Source organism: Camellia sinensis, unplaced genomic scaffold (genome assembly GCF_055761805.1).
Source record: "Camellia sinensis isolate YWXY unplaced genomic scaffold, ASM5576180v1 Unanchor6, whole genome shotgun sequence".
Taxonomy (NCBI): domain Eukaryota; kingdom Viridiplantae; phylum Streptophyta; class Magnoliopsida; order Ericales; family Theaceae; genus Camellia; species Camellia sinensis.
Window position 1 is genome coordinate 12,873,822 of NW_028129474.1, and position 15,686 is coordinate 12,889,507.

The 15,686-nt window shown below is 40.6% G+C and overlaps 1 protein-coding gene across 1 annotated transcript; it reads left to right on the plus strand.

The window, feature by feature from the left end:
• The first annotated feature begins 283 nt into the window (after positions 1-283).
• LOC145818263 (uncharacterized) lies at positions 284-7,322 on the plus strand. The gene is made up of 4 exons (XM_082912904.1): positions 284-601; positions 4,128-4,610; positions 4,785-5,966; positions 6,138-7,322. The coding sequence occupies exons 1-4, from the start codon at positions 284-286 to the stop codon at positions 7,320-7,322; spliced, it is 3,168 nt and encodes a 1,055-aa protein (XP_082769030.1).
• The last annotated feature ends 8,364 nt before the right edge of the window (positions 7,323-15,686 follow it).

Genomic DNA, 15,686 nt, shown 5'->3' on the forward strand with positions numbered 1-15,686 from the left:
GTGAACAGAGCATGCCCCAAGGATAATTTCCCATTACCCCAGATCGATTAACTGGTGGACCTTACAACCGGAGGCAACAGACTCAGTTTCCCAGATGCATACCACGGCTATCATCAAATTGCCATGCACGAGCCTGACTGGGAGATTACTTCTTTCACTACACCAAGGAGATTATTTTGCTACAAAGTTATGCCCTTTGGGTTAAAGAACGCTAAAGTGACTTTTTAGAGGATGGTTACCAAGATGTTCGCCCTGTTTCTTGGCCGGACAATGGAGGCATACCATGGTGGTCAAAAGCAAGAATGAGGTTGACCACTTGATCGATCTAGCGAAAATGTTCACAATCCTTAAGCGACACCAACTGCGCCTCAAAGCCTCAAAGTGTGCCATCGGCGTGGGATCAGGGAAGTTCTTGGGTTTGTTGGTGACCAATCGAGGAATTAAAGCAGATCCCTCTCAATTCAAGGCCATCCAAGAGTTAAAGCAGCCCAACTCAGCAAAGGACTTGCAACATCTTGCCGGGATGGCAGCTGCGCTTAATAGATTTATTATATCTGGTTTTAACACGACACTTTATTATGTTCCAAACTCGGGTTTCATGGTTCAATGTTGTTGTTCATCTCTTATTCCCCTTGTTGTTCCTTGGATTGGTCATTTGAATTGTTGTTGTGTGTTTGGAACAGGTTGGTTGCTTGTTTTTCCAAACCTTTGTTGCCTAGATTTTTTACTTCTTCGCTCGAGCGGGTTTTGTAATTTTGCTCTTTCGCTCGAGCAGCCATTCTTGTGCTCGAGCAGGCTTTGTAAACTCTCAGTATTTTTGTAGACCTATAAATACTGGATGAGTGTATTCTACGCTCGAGCGGGTGGACGCTCGAGCATCCAATCTTGCGCTCGAGCGATGTCCTTCGTCTGTAAAACTTTTGAATGTGTGTATTCTACGCTTGAGCGTCACTTCTTATGCTCGAGCGTCACTTTTCACGTTCGAGTGGACTGCGTGTCTAATAGATCTCGAAAAAGACATTTTCATCACATTTTCATTACTCTCTCTCTCTCTAAAACTTTCCAAAAACCTAGATCTTGAGTTTTTCTTTCTAAAACTCATATTCTCTCTAGTTTTTCACCTAGATTCATTGGGATCTTCACCCTAGTGCCTTTGAGAAAAAGGTAGAGCGTCTTAAGAGCTCCGTTTTGATCCGAGTAGAAGTTGGTTTCGATGTCTTTGAAGCTTCTCCTTTGTTGCTTTGGTCTTCTAAGCTTGAGGTAGGGATTTTCGTCACTTTCAAGTGGTTTTTAGCTTAGTTATTTGTCGTTGTGTAAAAATGGTGGGATTTGGGAGTAGTTTGAACAAACCTAGGGTTTGGGTGTGAAATAAAAGAGGGGTTTTTGATGAATGGAACATAAATGGTTATGGAGTTTGAAAATGAGGTTGTATTGTGTCAAAATTGTTGATTTTGGAACTTGGGTTGATATTTGGAAAAATGGGAAGTTTTGTTCTAAATGGATCAAATTGTTATTTTGTATAATTAACGGAAATTGACATTGTTAATGTGAAATTGGAGGATTATTGATATAAATGGTGGAGTTGGACACGTGTTGCCTCTGACCTATGGAAACTTGATTAATTTATCTATTAAGAAGATTATATGTAATAACCCGACCCTCGTATGTGATTCTCCTATATTTTAGTCTTCATTCCGTGCTTTCAAATGCTTAATGTGAAACGTCATGAAAAATTAAGTTTAAGTAAATATATGTCTTATGAATCGAACCTGTATCTGTTTAATAAGGAAAAGCATCTGTTACAATCATAATGTTGTATCAGAAATTGGAAGCCCTAGAGACTTAATTATCTGAAATTGCTTATATATATGTGATCAGCATAATTTTTAGGTAATATTAAGCATGTTTACAAAATTTCAATTTCAGCATGATTAAACGATAGAATTTTGTCCTATTCACTCCTTATGGATATATATATGTAGCTATCCTCTTATGTTGACTTATGAACTTGGAACTCAAACTATCCTGAGAGAAGGAAGTTAGAGAGAAAGAAGGGTTTGAGGAAGAAGGGTTCTTCAAGGAAGAATTGAGGGAAATTGAAGCTTAGGTAAGTGTAATATTCCTAGTCCAATCCTCTTCCTCAATTTGAAATAGGAAGTTCTTATTATGGCATGATCTAGAGTATATTGAGAATCTTGGATGAGTATGTTGAAGTTTTGGTACGTTAATCCTATCATTTATGTGTCTCCTTCATTATCACCTTGGTATTTATTCTTATGATCATGATTTTATGCCTTTATGTTATGTTGGATGCAAGTAAAGTTAAGAATTTCAAGAAATGGAATTGTGTTTAGGAGTTTCAATTCTTGGTTAATCAAATTGAGTTATGTTCATGGGTTAATGCAAGTTAGATTGTGTATGTGATACCTTGAATTACATGTTTTTGAACCATGATTTAGTATTGAAAAGATCCATCCTTGAGCCTTGAAAACATTCCCCAAAAGATGAGTTTGATTGCAAATTTTTGGACTGCCAAACAGGGGATTGGCCGCACGTGCGGAGGCTATGGCCGCACGTGCGGAGAAGAGGGAAAAATCTGGGTTTACATACTGTCTACGGCCGCTCATGCGGAGGAGGGGGACCGCACATGCGGTCCATGTCCGCTCGTGCAGAGGGGGCTGCCGCACGTGCAGCCCAGGTCGGAAAGAATACCTGCTCTGTTTTGCGTGCTCAACCCTCTGTTATTTTTACAATATTTTTGATGATCTTTCGATGGTTGTAAACTCATTTGAAGCGTAATGACTCAAAAATTATTTTAACAAGGAAGAAGAAAGCTAATTTGTGAACTTTAAATGTGTACAAGACATACTCTGGGAGGGACTAACACGTCATCACAACCCTCTGAGTAATAGTACTTCGATGTACCTTTAACCGTTAATAATTATCGTTATTGACGTTATGATTTTCGTCGTAAGAATTATGTTGACATGTATGCTATGTATGCTATGTAAGAAACATTGTGAAATTATGGAAACACCAAAAGAGGTTGTGAAGTTATGTATGCCATGTGAGAAACATTGTGAAATTATGGAAACATCAAAAGAGTTTGTGAAGTTATGAACCTATGTGGCCAAGGGCCAATTGTGAAATATGAAATGGTGAGGCTGAGGGCCAACTTGTGAAGTAAGAATCAGTAACTTGTGAAACTATGAATCTCAGAGGTCGGGGGCCAATTTGTGAAGTTGTGCATCTAAGTTGTGAAACTAAAAAGCCAAGGGCTCATTTGTGAATGTGTGAACTCTTCAGGCCAAGTGCCAAACTGTGAAGTTGTGAACCGACAACATTGTTTTGTTTGACCGAACGGAATCAGACTACTACATGATTTCTGTATTGCTACACTTTTATGTGTGTTACATTTTTAATTAAGTAACTGATGCATTTAAGTACTAGTGTTCACTGAGCCTGGTTCACTTTATGTTATGTCTGTTTCTGTAGGTAATCAATCAGGAGGTCGGTCCTAAGCCGGCATCGTCACCTTTTTGTCAGCCTAAGCGTAGCCAGGCACTGGGTCAAAGCCTTAAATTGTTGGTGTTGTTTTGTTAAGTTATGGCTTGCACCTTAGTTATTGGCTTAGAATGAGATGTACATAATGTTTTGTTATACGCCCAACCATGGGGAAATTCTGTATATGTGTATGTATATGTTTATAACTAGCTCTCACGTATGTACCTCTCTATGTCTATTCGTTTGATACTACGTCTGTGATCCTGGCATGGTAATAGTAGCTCAATGGACGTCATACTTTCTCATATATTGTTCTATGATGTCAAGGCTTCCGTACAGGCCCCTAAATTATATATATATATATATATATCAGGTTAAGTGTCTACTTCTGTGTAGGTCATGCCCAAACTTTTAGGGGCGAGTTAGGGGCGTGACAAGTGGTATCAGAGCACGAGTTGCTATCTCACACATGGATCCATTGAGCTTAGGGTGTCTAGAAAAGCTTTAGGTATCTTGCATGACATCCTAAAAGTATATGAAAGCGCGATGGCAACATTAAGTGTACTCTGATAATGCTAACAACTTTGAATTATGTTTCTTGTATATAATTTATTATTGTGTAGGAAATGGTGAGAACAAGGACAGAAGATGCGGAAGATGCTACTTCTGCACGGTTGGATAGGATGGAGAGAATGATTATGGAAATGGCGGAGACCCTACGACAACAACAGCAACAGCCACAACAACAGCAACAGCCACCAGAACAACCGCCACCACCACCGGTACCTCCATCGGCAGTACCAGATTTTCATGCTGAAGACCGAACCATCACCCTTACTAAAGAGTTTAAAAAGATGAAACCGCCAGTCTTCAAAGGAGGCATAGAACCAATGAAAGCTGAAGCATGGATGTTGGGAATCGAGAAACTATTCGAAGTTTTCCCTTGTACAGAAGCTCAAAAAGTGCAATTGGCTGCTTTCACTCTTGAGGATGAGGCGCGGAGATGGTGGATGCTCACAAGGATCATACACCCAGGATTAACATGGGATAGATTTCTAGAATTGTTCTACGACAAGTATTTTCCCCAAAGCATGCGAGATAAGAAGGTGACTGAATTTGAAACTCTCAGACAAGGGAACAAGACTGTTGCTGAATATGAAGCCCAATTTGCAGAACTAGCTCGGTTTGCGCCTCATATGGTGGATACGGATTATAAGAAGGCATGAAAATTTGAAGGGGGCTTACGGGGTGCCATTCTAGACCGGGTCAATAAGTTAAAGGTACCTACTTATGTCGATGTGCTAGAAAGGGCCGTTATAGCAGAAGGGAATCTTGCTGCTCAGAATCGAATTTTCGAGTGGAAAGAGAAGAGGCAGAATAATCAATGGTCAAAAGGATCAGTTACCCCACCAAACAAGAAGCAGAATTTAGGAAACTTTAGCATCACCACCCCTACCCACAACTCCACTCCGGTGTGTCTAGATTGTGGAAGGCAACATCGAGGGACTTGCCACTGGAAGACTGGAGCTTGTTTTAAATGTGGCAAAATGGGTCATCTAGTAAGGGATTGCCCGCAATGGACTCAACAAAAGGGCAATAGGACTGCTACAAGTTCTGCAGGGTCTACACCAACCCCCAACGCGAAGGTAACTGCTAAACCTACTAATAATAAAGATACTGCAAGGCAAGGTAGGGTGTTCGCATTGGTTCCAGGTGATGTACAAAATGCGGCGACAGTGGTGTTAGGTACATTTATTGTTTATGGCCATTCTGCGCATGTATTGTTTGATTCTGGCTCCACCCACTCTTTTGTGTTGAAACTATTCACCCCTAAGTTAGATAAAACTGAAGAAAACTTGCCTTATATGTTGTGTGCGTCTTCCCCTTTGGGAGACTCTATGATCTGTGCTTCGGTATATGTAGCTTGTGAACTTCAACTTGGGGATATTTGGGTGTATGCTAACCTGTTACCTCTCGACATGACCTCCTTTGATGTTATTCTGGGAATGGATTGGCTGAGTGATTATCGTGCGACTATAAATTGCTTGACTAAGCAGATCAATTTCCATTCTTCGGGGCAACCAGAGTCTATTATTCAGGGGCGGGAAGTGACTTCGCCACCTTATCTGATTTTTGCTGTGAAGGCTTGTAAGTTAATACAGAAAGGATGTCAGGGGTATTTATGTAGTGTTTTGGAGCAACAAGTGATGAATGTGGGTATTGATGTGATTCTAGTGGTCCGTGAATTTCCGAATGTTTTTCCCGAAGAATTGCCAGGGCAGTTGATAGACCGCGAAATTGAATTCACAATTGAAGTGGCACTAGGAACTCAACCCATTTCGAAGACTCTGTATAGAATGTCACCAGTTGAGATGAAGGAATTGAAAATACAGTTGCAAGAATTACTGGACAAGGGATTTATCCGTCCGAGTGTGTCTCCGTGGGGTGCACCAGTTCTGTTTGTAAAGAAGAAGGATGGAACACTCCGGCTTTGTATCGATTACAGGGAACTTAATAAAGTTACAATCAAGAATAAGTATCCATTGCCAAGAATCGATGACCTATTTGATCAGCTTCAGGGGGCACAAGTCTTTTCCAAGATTGATCTACGGTCTGGATACCATCAATTAAAGGTCAAGGCTGATGATGTTGAAAAGACAGCTTTTCGAACCCGGTACGGTCATTATGAATTTTTGGTTATGCCCTTCGGAGTCACAAACGCACCAGCAGCTTTTATGGATTTGATGAACCGTGTTTTCAAGCCCTATTTGGATGAATTCGTGGTGGTCTTTATCGACGATATTCTCATATATTCAAAGAATGTAGAAGCTCATGAGAACCATCTTCGCTTAATCCTTCAAACCCTCTGGGAGAAGAAACTGTATGCAAAGCTGAAGAAATGTGAATTCTGGCTACGAGAAGTGGCATTTTTGGGGCACGTTATTACAAAGGAAGGAGTTTCTGTCGACCCACACAAGATTGAGGCAATTGTGAAATGGCCAACTCCTACTAATGTGACTGAGGTGTGTAATTTTATGGGGTTAGCTGGCTATTACAGGAGATTTGTTCAAGATTTTTCTAAAATTGCTGTGCCACTTACACAGTTGACTCGAAAGGGAGTTGCATTCGATTGGTCAGAAGAGCGGGAATCTGCCTTCCAGGAATTGAAGACAAGGTTGACAACAGCGCCAGTTTTGGCTTTGCCATCCGGTACAGAAGGATTTGTAATCTACAGTGATGCTTCGCATAAAGGGCTTGGTTGTGTACTTATGCAAAATGGAAGAGTCATCGCTTATGCTTCTCGGCAGCTGAAGCCCAATGAGAAGAATTATCCCACGCATGATCTGGAGTTAGCTGCAGTAGTCTTTGCTTTAAAGATATGGAGACACTATTTGTATGGCACTACCTGCGAAGTATATACTGACCACAAGAGTCTTAAGTACCTTTTTACTCAAAAAGAGTTGAATATGCGGCAGCGACGGTGGTTGGAACTTCTTAAAGATTATGATTTGCAGATTCATTACCATCCTGGTAAAGCCAACACAGTTGCCGATGCGCTCAGTGGGAAAAGTATGGGGATTATGGCAAGTATGGTTACAGGGCAAAAGAAATTGGCAATTGAATTGGGTAAGATGGAATTAGACTTTGTGTTACATGGCCAAGAAGCTTTAATGGCAACAGTAATGGCTCAACCAACCTTACTAGAAGAGATCAAGTTGCATCAAATGGAGGATGACACTTTAAGGAAGATATGTGATGAGTTAGAGACAAAACCAAAACCAGAGTTCAGTTTAATGGATTCGGTGCTCAAGTTTTAAAACAGAATATGTGTCCCTAATGTGTTGGAACTTAAGCGGAAATTGATGGAAGAAGCACATGCCTCAAGATTTGCAATACATTCGGGAAGTACTAAAATGTACCGGGATTTGAGGCAAAATTTTTGGTGGCCAAGTATGAAAAAGGAGATCGCGGAATTTGTTTCTAAGTGTTTACAATGTCAGCAAGTAAAAACGGAACATCAAAGACCAGCAGGATTATTACAACCCCTTCCAATCCCGGAATGGAAGTGGGAACATTTGACCATGGACTTTGTTGTGGGACTACCATGGACTCCCCGTGGTATGAATTCGATATGGGTCATTGTAGATCGGTTAACTAAGTCTGCCCACTTCTTACCAGTGAAAACTCAATATAATGCGGATAAGCTTGCAGTACTGTATATGAATGAAATTGTAAGGCTTCACGGTGTTCCCATTTCAATTGTGTCGGATAGGGATCCCAAGTTTGTTTCGAGATTTTGGCAAAGTCTGCAGGAAGCTATGGGCACAGAACTTAAGTTCAGCACAACTTTTCACCCTCAGACCGATGGTCAATCCGAGAGAATGATACAAACTTTAGAGGATATGCTCCGAATGTGTGTGCTGGATTTTCAAGAAAGTTGGGAAACTCATCTACCGTTGGTAGAATTTGCATACAACAATAGTTACCATTCGAGTATTGAGATGGCACCTTATGAAGCTTTATATGGGAGACCATGTCGTTCCCCAGTATGTTGGGTTGAAGTTGGGGATAGCTCTTTACTAGGGCCTGAAATTGTACAATTAACAACGGAAAAGGTGAAAATTATCCGGGAAAGATTGAAAACTGCTCAAAGCAGACAGAAGAGTTATGCGGATAACCGTCAAAGAGATTTGGAATTTGAAGTGGGTAGTCATGTGTTCGTGAAAGTCACATCGCTGAAAGGCCATCCGAGATTTGGAAAAAGGGGTAAGTTAACACCCCGGTATGTTGGTCCCTTCCAAACTCTGGAAAGAGTGGGCCCGGTAGCTTACCGAGTAGCCCTCCCACCGAGCATGAGCCAAGTACATAACGTGTTCCATGTCTCTATGCTTCGAAGATACCTGTCAGATCCATTTCATGTCATAGAATACCACCAAATTGTGTTGGATGATAAGCTAAGCTATGAAGAAAAACCACTTCGAATTTTGGATCGGCAAGTGAAACAGTTACGCAATCGAGAAATTCCAAGGGTAACAGTAGAGTGGCAAGAACATTATGGAACCGAGGCTACTTGGGAAAAAGAAGAGGATATGCAACACCAGTATCCGCATCTGTTTTCGTTTTGAGGTACAAGTAAGTTTGAGGGACCAAACTTATTTAAGGGGGGGGAGAGTGTAATAACCCGACCCTCGTATGTGATTATGCTATATTTTAGTCTTTATTCTCTGCTTTCAAATGCTTAATGTGAAACGTCATGAAAAATTAAGTTTAAGTAAATATATGTCTTATGAATCGAACCTGTATCTGTTTAATAAGGAAAAGCATCTGTTACAATCATAATGTTGAATCAGAAATTGGAAGCCCTAGAGACTTAATTATCTGAAATTGCTTATATATATGTGATCAGCATAATTTTTAGGTAATATTAAGCATGTTTACAAAATTTCAATTTCGGCATGATTAAATGATAGAATTTTGTCCTATTCACTCCTTATGGATATATATGTAGCTATCCTCTTATGTTGACTTATGAACTTGGAACTCAAACTATCCTAAGAGAAGGAAGTTAGAGAGAAAGAAGGGTTTGAGGAAGAAGGGTTCTTCAAGGAAGAATTGAGGGAAATTGAAGCTTAGGTAAGTGTAATATTCCTAGTCCAATCCTCTTCCTCAATTTGAAATAGGAAGTTCTTATTATGGCATGATCTAGAGTATATTGAGAATCTTGGATGAGTATGTTGAAGTTTTGGTATGTTAATCCTATCATTTATGTGTCTCCTTCATTATCACCTTGGTATTTATTCTTATGATCATGATTTTATGCCTTTATGTTATGTTGGATGCAAGTAAAGTTAAGAATTTCAAGAAATGGAATTGTGTTTAGGAGTTTCAATTCTTGGTTACTCAAATTGAGTTATGTTCATGGGTTAATGCAAGTTAGATTGTGTATGTGATACCTTGAATTACATGTTTTTGAACCATGATTTAGTATTGAAAAGATCCAACCTTGAGCCTTGAAAACATTCCCCAAAAGATGAGTTTGATTGCAAATTTTCGGACTGCCAAACAGGGGATTGGCCGCACGTACGGAGGCCATGGCCGCACGTGCGGAGAAGAGGGAAAAATCTGGGTTTACATACTGTCTACGGCCGCTCGTGCGGAGGAGGGGGACCGCACGTGCGGTCCATGTCCGCTCATGCGGAGGGGGCTGCCGCACGTGCGGCCCAGGTCGGAAAGAATACCTGCTCTGTTTTGCGTGCTCGACCCTCTGTTATTTTTACAATATTTTTGATGATCTTTCGATGGTTGTAAACTCATTTGAAGCGTAATGACTCAAAAATTATTTTAACAAGGAAGAAGAAAGCTAATTTGTGAACTTTAAATGTGTACAGGACATACTCCGGGAGGGACTAACACGTCATCACAACGCTGTGAGTAATAGTACTTCGATGTACCTTTAACCGTTAATAATTATCGTTATTGACGTTATGATTTTCGTCGTAAGAATTATGTTGACATGTATGCTATGTATGCTATGTAAGAAACATTGTGAAATTATGGAAACACCAAAAGAGGTTGTGAAGTTACGTATGCTACGTGAGAAACATTGTGAAATTATGGAAACATCAAAAGAGTTTGTGAAGTTATGAACCTATGTGGCCAAGGGCCAATTGTGAAATATGAAATGATGAGGCCGAGGGCCAACTTGTGAAGTAAGAATCAGTAACTTGTGAAACTATGAATCTCAGAGGTCGGGGGCCAATTTGTGAAGTTGTGCATCTAAGTTGTGAAACTAAAAAGCCAAGGGCTCATTTGTGAATGTGTGAACTCTTCAGGCCAAGTGCCAAACTGTGAAGTTGTGAACCAACAACATTGTTTTGTTTGATCGAACGGAATCAGACTACTACATGATTTCTGTATTGCTACACTTTTATGTGTGTTACATTTTTAATTAAGTAACTGATGCATTTAAGTACTATTGTTCACTGAGCCTGGCTCACTTTATGTTATGTCTGTTTCTGTAGGTAATCAATCAGGAGGTCGGTCCTAAGCCGGCATCGTCACCTTTTTGTCAGCCTAAGCGTAGCCAGGCACTGGGTCAAAGCCTTAAATTGTTGGTGTTGTTTTGTTAAGTTATGGCTTGCACCTTAGTTATTGGCTTAGAATGAGATGTACATAATGTTTTGTTATACGCCCAACCATGGGGCAAATTCTGTATATGTGTATGTATATGTTTATAACTAGCTCTCACGTATGTACCTCTCTATGTCTATTCGTTTTATACTACGTCTATGATCCTGGCATGGTAATAGTAGCTCAATGGACGTCATACTTTCTCATATATTGTTCTATGATGTCAAGGCTTCCGTACAGGCCCCTAAATTATATATATATATATATATATTAGGTTAAGTGTCTACTTCTTTGTAGGTCATGTCCAAACTTTTAGGGGCGAGTTAGGGGCGTGACATTATATATCTATTTAGAAAATATCTGTGTTGGGCTATTAGTGGTGGATAGCTATGATTGTTGTAGAAATTGTATGAGGATTAGGTAAATTGAAACTAATCTATTGTTGATTGTCATTGAATATGACTATGTTTAAAAACATTGTACATGTATGATGTTTAGGAGGAGAAATGAGATGTACTCCATTATTTGGAAGGAGATAGGGGATGGACTCTATTGAAATTAAGTCGGCCGGAGTGTCCAGGGTGAAAGTCTCGAAATCTTGCGTATACATAGGTGCCGATCTTACGGATGAAATTTCCGTAAAATGGTAGATTGAAGTGTTTGTGTAGTAATTGTGTTAATTGGAAATTACTGAGTTGTAGTTTTAGTTGGGTTGTTGAAAGATAATGAAATTGGCTCATGACTTGAAATGAATCGAAGGAAAATTGATTAAGATATGAACTTGGTACTTTATGATTATATAAAATGTAAATGTTTTGTCATAGGCATTGTATATGCACATTGCACTTATATCTTTGTCAAATCTCATATATTGTGCTAGATTATTCCTACTAGGCTTTGGCTCACCCTATTTGGGAAAACCTTTTTTATGTGTTGGTGATATGCCTCCGCCAAGGCAATAGCTTAGGGAGACTTTTGGGAGCACCAGTTTTTTCTTTTATTCTATTCTTTTTGTATAGCCAAGGGCTTGAATTGTATTGAGCTTAGCTCATTTTTGTTATAACCAAGCAATGACTTGAAAAGATGTATGCCCATAGGGCATATGATTATTTGTTTAGTTTTTAGTTATTATATCAATACAACACATGTTGTAGATTCAAGATGTATAGTCTGTGAATGTATATCGCATGTGTTAGCTTTTCTACACGAACTCTGATGAATGAAAGTATATTATTTCTATTATCTTTTCGCTTGTGGGTTGGATTCATTGTATTATTTTTGGGGCATTACAACTTGGTATTAGAGTGTACCGGGTTTGAATACTTTGGGTACGTGGGAAGTGATTATTACTACAATGGGTTTGTCTCAGTTAGTTGAGACGTTAGTGTGTATTGTATGCTTATGTAATAACATGCTTATATGATTATATGGGTATGTGATTTAGTTCCTAAGATATTGAGTGGGTCTACGGGTTTCTGGAAGTCCTATTAGTAGAGCACTTGATCACTGTTGTTTCTAATTGGAACTCTAGCAACGCCGTGGGACGGTTATTATCTAACAAGGAAATTCGTATGTGTTTACGTGACTATGTGCTTATATGGAGTGAATTACTATTGTCCAACGCAATAGGACACAAGTGAGTTAGCTTTAGCACATTTGTGAATGTGCTAATCTCTTGTGTTACCTTTATTAGGATGTCAGGATGTGGTCATGGTGGTAGGCGCGGTAGGCCTAGGAGGTATGAGGTGCCTATACCGGATGATATTTCGGCACAGGAGGAAGAAGTTGGTTAGGCCAATGTGGCCGAACCAGTGGGTCAACAGGCTATGGGCGCCCTAGTCCATGAGATAGCCGAAGCATTTTGGGAATTTATGAATATTCTTAGAGTTGAGAATCAAGTCCAGGCCCAAGTGGCTGAGGTAGGGCCATCTTTTCTGAAGAGAGAGTTTTTCTGGTCAAATCCGGATGAGTTTTTAGGTGATCCCAAAGAGCCACTGAAGACAGATGAGTGGCTAGAGCAAATAGTGAAGACGTTCGAGATGCTTGGCATTGAGGACGACCAGTTGAGAGTGACCTTGGCGTCTTTCCAGTTGAAGGGAGATGTGGGTCAGTAGTAGAAGTATGCGCGTGGACACATTGGGGTGACTTGAGAGGCATTCATCAATGCCTTCTAGGACAAGTTTTTGCCTCCCACAGTTAGGGAGAAGTTGAGAGATTAGTTTTCCAAGTTGGTGTAGTTGAACACACCAGTGGTTGAGTTTGAGGCCACATTCACTAGCCTCTCTAGGTTTGCTCCTGAGCTTGTGATGACTGAGGAGCGCCGTTGCTTAGAGTTTGAGAAACGATTAAGAACTGAGCTTATGTTTCGAGTAGTTGAGTCCATGATTAGAGATTATGGGCGCCTTGTGAAGGCGGCGGCCCATCTTGAGACCATTATGTAGGCAGAGGAAGAGAGGATGAGGGGCTTTAGGAGGAGTCAGGACAGTCCAAGGGACAGTAAGAGGTAGAAGGGTTCTAATCCCCAGTTGTCCCAGGGAGCTCAGTTGAGGTCCACTTTTCCAGTACCGAGTTCGGGTTTGGGAGGGGTGGCCAGGGAGATTTTACTTGTTTTAAGTGTGGTCTGTTGGGCCACAAGTCTCCAGCTTACCCGCAGAGAGGAGGACGGCAGCGAGCAGCATCATCTTCGGCTCGTTCTCAGGACCAGTGTCAGGGGAGGAGGCAGCTGCTCACTTGTTACCAATGTGGGCAGGCGGGGCACATGAAGAGATTTTGCCCACAGTTGGGTGGCATATCTGGTTGTTTGGTTCGAGGCAGACATAGAGCCACCAGCCTACACAGTCAGCACAGGCCTCGAGGGCCAATCAGGGAGCCTCTTTGGCTCAGTCAGTGCGTCAGGTTTATGCTCCGAGGGGTGTGTAGGTTAAATAGAGACCTACGGGGCGTGTGTATACTGTTACAGCGCCAGACCTTTGTACCTGCTCCTTCTATAGTGAGAGGTACCTTCTTGTTTTGCAATTCAGTTGCTAATGTATTGATTGATACTGGTGCATCCTATTCTTTTATCTTGTCTGCATTTGCATCGATTTTGGGGTTAGAGTTGGCTCAGTTAGCATCTCATATTTGTGTAAAATCACTTATTGGTAGTGAGGTTATTTTGAAGCAGGGGTGTCAGAGTTGTGACATAGAAGTTGCCAGTCGTCGACTTCTATTTGCATTTGTATTGATTGACATGTCTAGTTTTGATGTTATTTTGGGTATGGCCTGGCTATCGTCATACTGGACTATTATAGATTGCTACCGTCAGAGGGTAACTGTTTGTACCCTAAGCGGTGATTGTTTTTATTTATTGGGGGATCGGATGGATAGAGTGTTATCGCCGATATATGATCCGCGTGGGTGGAGTGAGCTTAGTTGCCTTCTTGTTAGCTTCTTAAGTAGTGAGTGTGATGAAGTTTGGGTTGAGTTGCCAAGGGTGGGTTGTGAATACCCTGTTGTCTTTCCCGATGATCTTACTTGTTTGCCACCTCATCGAGAAATCAAGTTCTTTATTGATTTAGTGCCTGGCACAGCCCCAGTTTCTATGGCACTATATAGATTTGCATCTTCTAAATTGAGTAAGTTGAAGATTCAATTCCAAAAATTGCTAGATAAGGGTTTCATCTGCCCTAGTACTTCACCTTGGGGAGCGCCAACTCTCTTTGCTAAAAAGAAAAATAGAGCGTTGCGACTTTATATAGATTACTGGAAGTTGAACCACGTAACTGTTAAGAACATATACCCAATGCCTCATATAGATGATTTGTTTGATCAGTTGAAGGGGGTTTGTTGCTTCTCTAATATAGACTTGAGATTGAGTTATCACTAGTTGAGGGTAAGGGAGGAGGATGTGACGGCCGAGTTCCTTCCCTTTCTCTTTCTTCCTTCTTCGCTTCATCCTCTATTTGCCTTCATCGGATTTGAAATGTCCGGGATGGTTCCTCAAGTTAAAATTCTAGTTCTTGTTTTTGTCGGTGTTAAATTTTGTTTGTTCCGGAGGATGCGTGGGTGAGTCTGAAGTGTCGGCAGTGAAGTAGAATATTTGGGTGGCTGGGCTTGGGCCGCACGTGCGGGGCTGGGCCGCACGAGCGGTGGGCTAGGCCGCTCGAGCGGTGGAGGCTTAGACCTAGAAAATCCGATTCTGCCTAGAGTGCACGAGCAGAGAAAATGGGCCGCACGAGCGGTCAAGGTGGCCGCACGAGCGGTGGGGAAGGCCGCACGAGCGGCCAACTGGGCAGTCCGTGCCCTGTTTTCTTATAACGTTTTGGTCTGAATATATATCACCTCTAACTTATTTTTCTCTCATTCCAAACCTAATTTCTCTCCTCCTTCTCTCCAGAAAACACCTTAATCACCCAAAACTCTTTGATTTTTGTGATTCATGGGTCAAGATCTCCATCTTCTTTCTCTAAATCTTGGAGATCAAGAACTAGGGCTTCATTTGGATTGAAGAAATCAAAGCTCACTCTCATCTTTCAAAGCTAGGGTTTCATCTCATCTTGTTCTTCATCAAGCTTTGAGGTAGGGATTTCTTGAGTTATATATACAAGTTTTAATGTTGATTTAAAAAGGGTTTTGAAGTTTTGAGTTGAATTCTTTGATTTTGATTTCAAAATGAAGAGGGTCTTGAATGTGAGTTTGTATTTCAACCTTTTACTATTATTTTGTGGGTTTTCCTCTATTAAACTCATGGAAAATGGTGTGATGGAGTTCCTATAAGAAAATGATGGAGTTTTGTTTTTAATAAAAACCCTAGAAATTGGGGATTTTCTTAAAAAGTAGAAAGGCCTATGGAAGTTCCTCTTTTCTTGTGATTGAAGGATGAATGAGCATTGATTTTATGATGTAGTTGCTAATAGCAATTTCTTGATGTATGTATAAAATGGAGGTCCACTTTTAAAGTCCATTGATAAATGTATATATGTGTAGAGTTGTAAGATGGCAAGTTGTTGAGTGCCATAGATGATGTAAAAATGTTTAATTTTAATGAAATGGGAAAATAAAGTGAAAGATGA